The sequence below is a fragment of the Belonocnema kinseyi genome, chromosome 1 (assembly GCF_010883055.1).
Source record: "Belonocnema kinseyi isolate 2016_QV_RU_SX_M_011 chromosome 1, B_treatae_v1, whole genome shotgun sequence".
Lineage (NCBI taxonomy): Eukaryota > Metazoa > Arthropoda > Insecta > Hymenoptera > Cynipidae > Belonocnema > Belonocnema kinseyi.
Genome location: NC_046657.1, coordinates 30,110,172 through 30,113,827, shown reverse-complemented (window position 1 = coordinate 30,113,827; position 3,656 = coordinate 30,110,172). Strand labels below are relative to the sequence as shown.

Here is a 3,656-nt window from a genome sequence, read left to right as displayed (position 1 = left end):
TTAAAATCATCTATCTCGTTTGCTGTAGAGGAATCTACAGTCTCCATACTTAAATAAATCATATTTTACTGTAGTTTGAATAAAACTTACTTTTGAATGCAAACTGTCAATTTCCTAAAATTATAATACAATTGTTGTAAAATTATTTTAAAAATATTTGCTTACTCAAGAATAAATAGCTAAATAAAAACGTGCTTAGACACAAATATCAAAGCGTTGCTTAATCTACGAATTGAGAGGAAAGACATCGTTAACTTCGATATTTTAATCTAAAAACTCACTATAAATATAATAATTATTATCGAAATCTTTGTTCGCTTCGGTTTGAGAGGTGACAAATAGCTGTCAGACTAACTTAATAAAAAGAGCGCCTGCGCTTAAAATTTTTATTTACCTTGACTGATTTCTATTATTTACAATCTGTTACCTACCAGGCTTGCAAAAAGCAGATAATAATTTGACAGATTGAACTTATAATCTACGATCACTTGGGCACTTGCCAGACATCTAAGCTAGTAGATCCTTAAGACATCAGAGGTCCTAAAAAGATCCATACGAAAACAGAAGTCCTAAAAATTTCTTTCGGACATCAGATGTCCTAAAAACGTCCTAGGAACATTATAAGACCTAAATCACGTACTTAGGACATCAGAAGTTCTAAAAAAATCTTTTATATATTATAAGTCCTAAATACGTCTTCAGGAAATTATAAGCCCTAAAACTTTCTTATGACATCAGATACCCCAAAAACTTCTTTAGGACTTTATAAGTCCTAAAATATCCTTATTGCTTCAGAAGTACGATAAACTTGATTAGAACATCACAATTCCTAAAAAATTTTTTAGAACATTATAAGTCCTAAAACGTCCCTGTGTAATCATAACTCCTAAAAACAATCTTGGACCCCAGATGTCCCGAAAACGTGCTTAGGACATTATAAGTCCTAAAATTTCTTCGGGACATTAAATGTCTTACAAAATTTCTCAAGACATAAGTCCTAAAACATCATTAGAACATTATAGTTCCTAAAACGTCCATAGGATATCATAAGTCCTAAAACGTTCTTTGAAGATTATAAGTCCTAAAACATACTTATGTTATCAAACGAAAAAAATGGAATTTAAAAAAAACTCCAGAGAACTTATTTTTTAACCGATTTTAAAGTTCTTTTTTAAAATACAGCTGATTCAATTTTTAAGAAAATTATTAATTTTTAACGACTTAGTTTCTAGATCCTAAATTAAGAATACATTTCAAATAATAAAAAATTAGGACAATAATTTATGAAATTTAAGCCTTAAAAATAAGAAGATTTTAGAACAATCGTGTTACGTTTTTTATGTGTTATATTCAGTGTAATATCTTAAAATCGTCCGATTTTTAGTTCAAGATTTTAAAAAGGAATCATTTGAAATTAAAAGTTAACGAAGGAAGTGCTTAAGAATTTTAGGTTACGTTAATGGTTTACACCAGAAATCGGTACTTTTAGTAAAGAAAAAAACATCATATTACAAACAAGATAAAAATTTTGGAACACTTTATGGTTAGGTTCTTATCGAAAATCAGTTATTTTTAACAAAAGTAATTACTTCAAACAAATTTTAAGATTCTATGCAATATTTTATTTTATTAACTTATAGTTTATTATTATAGTTTGAATATTATAGTTTCGAGAATTGGCATTTTTATTTTCAAAAAATAATAAAAGGATTTTTCAAATTATCACTCAGAATCATTTTATTCACATTTTTTGAAACAATTTTAGGTTATACTGTACAATTTTCAAACAATTTAAGATTATGTTACCCTTTTCAATGGAAATGAGCTATTTTAAAGATAAATAATTAAATATTAAACAAAATGAACAATTCGGAATAATCTCTTTTTTAAAACAATTTTAGGTTATGTTCGCGTTTTTTACCAGAAATTTGTATAGATATAAAATATTTTGAAGAAGATTTACCATTTTCGAAAGATTTAAGGTTATGTTAAATTTTGACCGGAAATTGGCTCTTTTAAACAAAAATGATTAAATTGCAAAGAAAATATTTAATTAAAAAAATTATAAGATTTTGCAGATTATCACTCAAAATCATAGAATTCATTAAAAAACAAATTTTAAGTTATCTTCGAGTTTTTTTTATCAAAAATTGGTATAGATATAAAATTGTTCAAAGAAAATGTACAATTTAGGAACAATTAAAGGTTATGTTAACCTTTTCACGTAAAATAGGTTATTTAAAACAAAAATAATTATGAATTAAAAAAATACTTACAATTTAAAATAATCATTTTTTGTTTGTTTTAGTGTTTTTCGTTGCAAATTGGAATTTCTAATATAAAAAGGAATCATATTTTTGAGGTTTTTCAGATTATCATTAAATAAATTCACAATTTTATCAATTTTAGATTGTGCTCGTGGTTCTTACTTGAAATCGGTCTAGATTTAAAAAAGATAAAAAAATGTCTAACAATTTAAGGTTATATTATTCTTCTGATCGGAAACCGGAAGTATAAAAAAAATTACATTTTAAAGAATATTTAACATTTAAAATCATTAAATTGACAAGTCGCAAACAGTTTTAGGTTATGCTTGTGTTTTTTTACCGAAACTCGGTAAACATTTCAGTGAAGTGTAAAAATCTTGAAACAATTTTTTTTGAGTTAATTTTTTGTTTATCTTAAATGGCTACTGTTAATAATAAATCATTATAGTTTAAAGAATATTTACAATATCTAAACTTTAATAGGGCATGTTAGCATTTTCCATCGGAAATCGGTTTTACTTCAACAAAACTCAAACTTAAAATTGTCAACAACAATTAAACAATTTTCTTTGGTAATTGATATTTTAAACAAAATTGCTATTATCTTAGATACTAAATACTGTAAAATACAACAATTTTGTAATGATATTAATTTTATATATTAATTTAAAAATTGGGTGAGACCAAGAAAAATAATGGTGTGTTTTTTTCTAGTTTAACTTGAAAACTTGAATAACAAACTGAGTTATTGTTTAAACCAACTTTGACACACATCTTCAACATTTAATTAGGTTCATTTTGAAAAAAAAACTTTTAGATCGGTTAGGAAGTACCTCTGGAACTTTTTGAACCAAAAGATCTACTTTTTTATGACTGTGAGACGTCTCACCCTTGTCTTACTTAATTATTTCACATATTCTAATAAATCACTTGTTTATTTACTAAACTTTGTTATAATTTGCTCAAGACTTGTATAGGTACCTACTACAAGACCTAATAAACCAAATAGCACCAGAGACATATTTTTCGCGACCAAAATGCCTCTTTCCATTGGAGTCGAAGTTTCCCAAAATGCGCATATATGAATTATGGCGGGAAAAGCTATTCCCAAGGCTGATAAACATAATGCACCAAACAAGGAGATGAATAATTCTAGCTCTGGAATTACCACGGCAAGAAGAACTGAAAAATATGTTTTTTAAAAATAAAATATAGTATTGCAAAGAGTTCGATACCATATGGTAATAAATAACATACTGTATAGTAATTAATACCATACTGTATAGTACTAATTGCCACATTGTAATATGTATAATATTGTACAAAATTGACGACTATACTGTTGAATATATATTATCGCACTGTATAGTAATAATCACCTCATTGTTT

At 26.1% G+C, this 3,656-nt stretch overlaps 1 protein-coding gene across 6 annotated transcripts in view; it reads right to left on the bottom strand.

The window, feature by feature from the left end:
• Positions 1–2,019: 2,019 nt before the first annotated feature.
• Positions 2,020–3,656, bottom strand: part of LOC117171231 (proton-coupled amino acid transporter-like protein CG1139) — an 85,856-nt gene continuing 84,219 nt past the window's right edge. For all 6 annotated transcript variants that reach the window (XM_033358372.1, XM_033358337.1, XM_033358347.1 and 3 more), the window contains one exon: positions 2,020–3,449. In XM_033358372.1, coding sequence (XP_033214263.1) covers positions 3,202–3,449 — 248 coding nt within the window. In that variant the 3' untranslated portion in view covers positions 2,020–3,201. The remainder of the gene's footprint in view (positions 3,450–3,656) is intronic.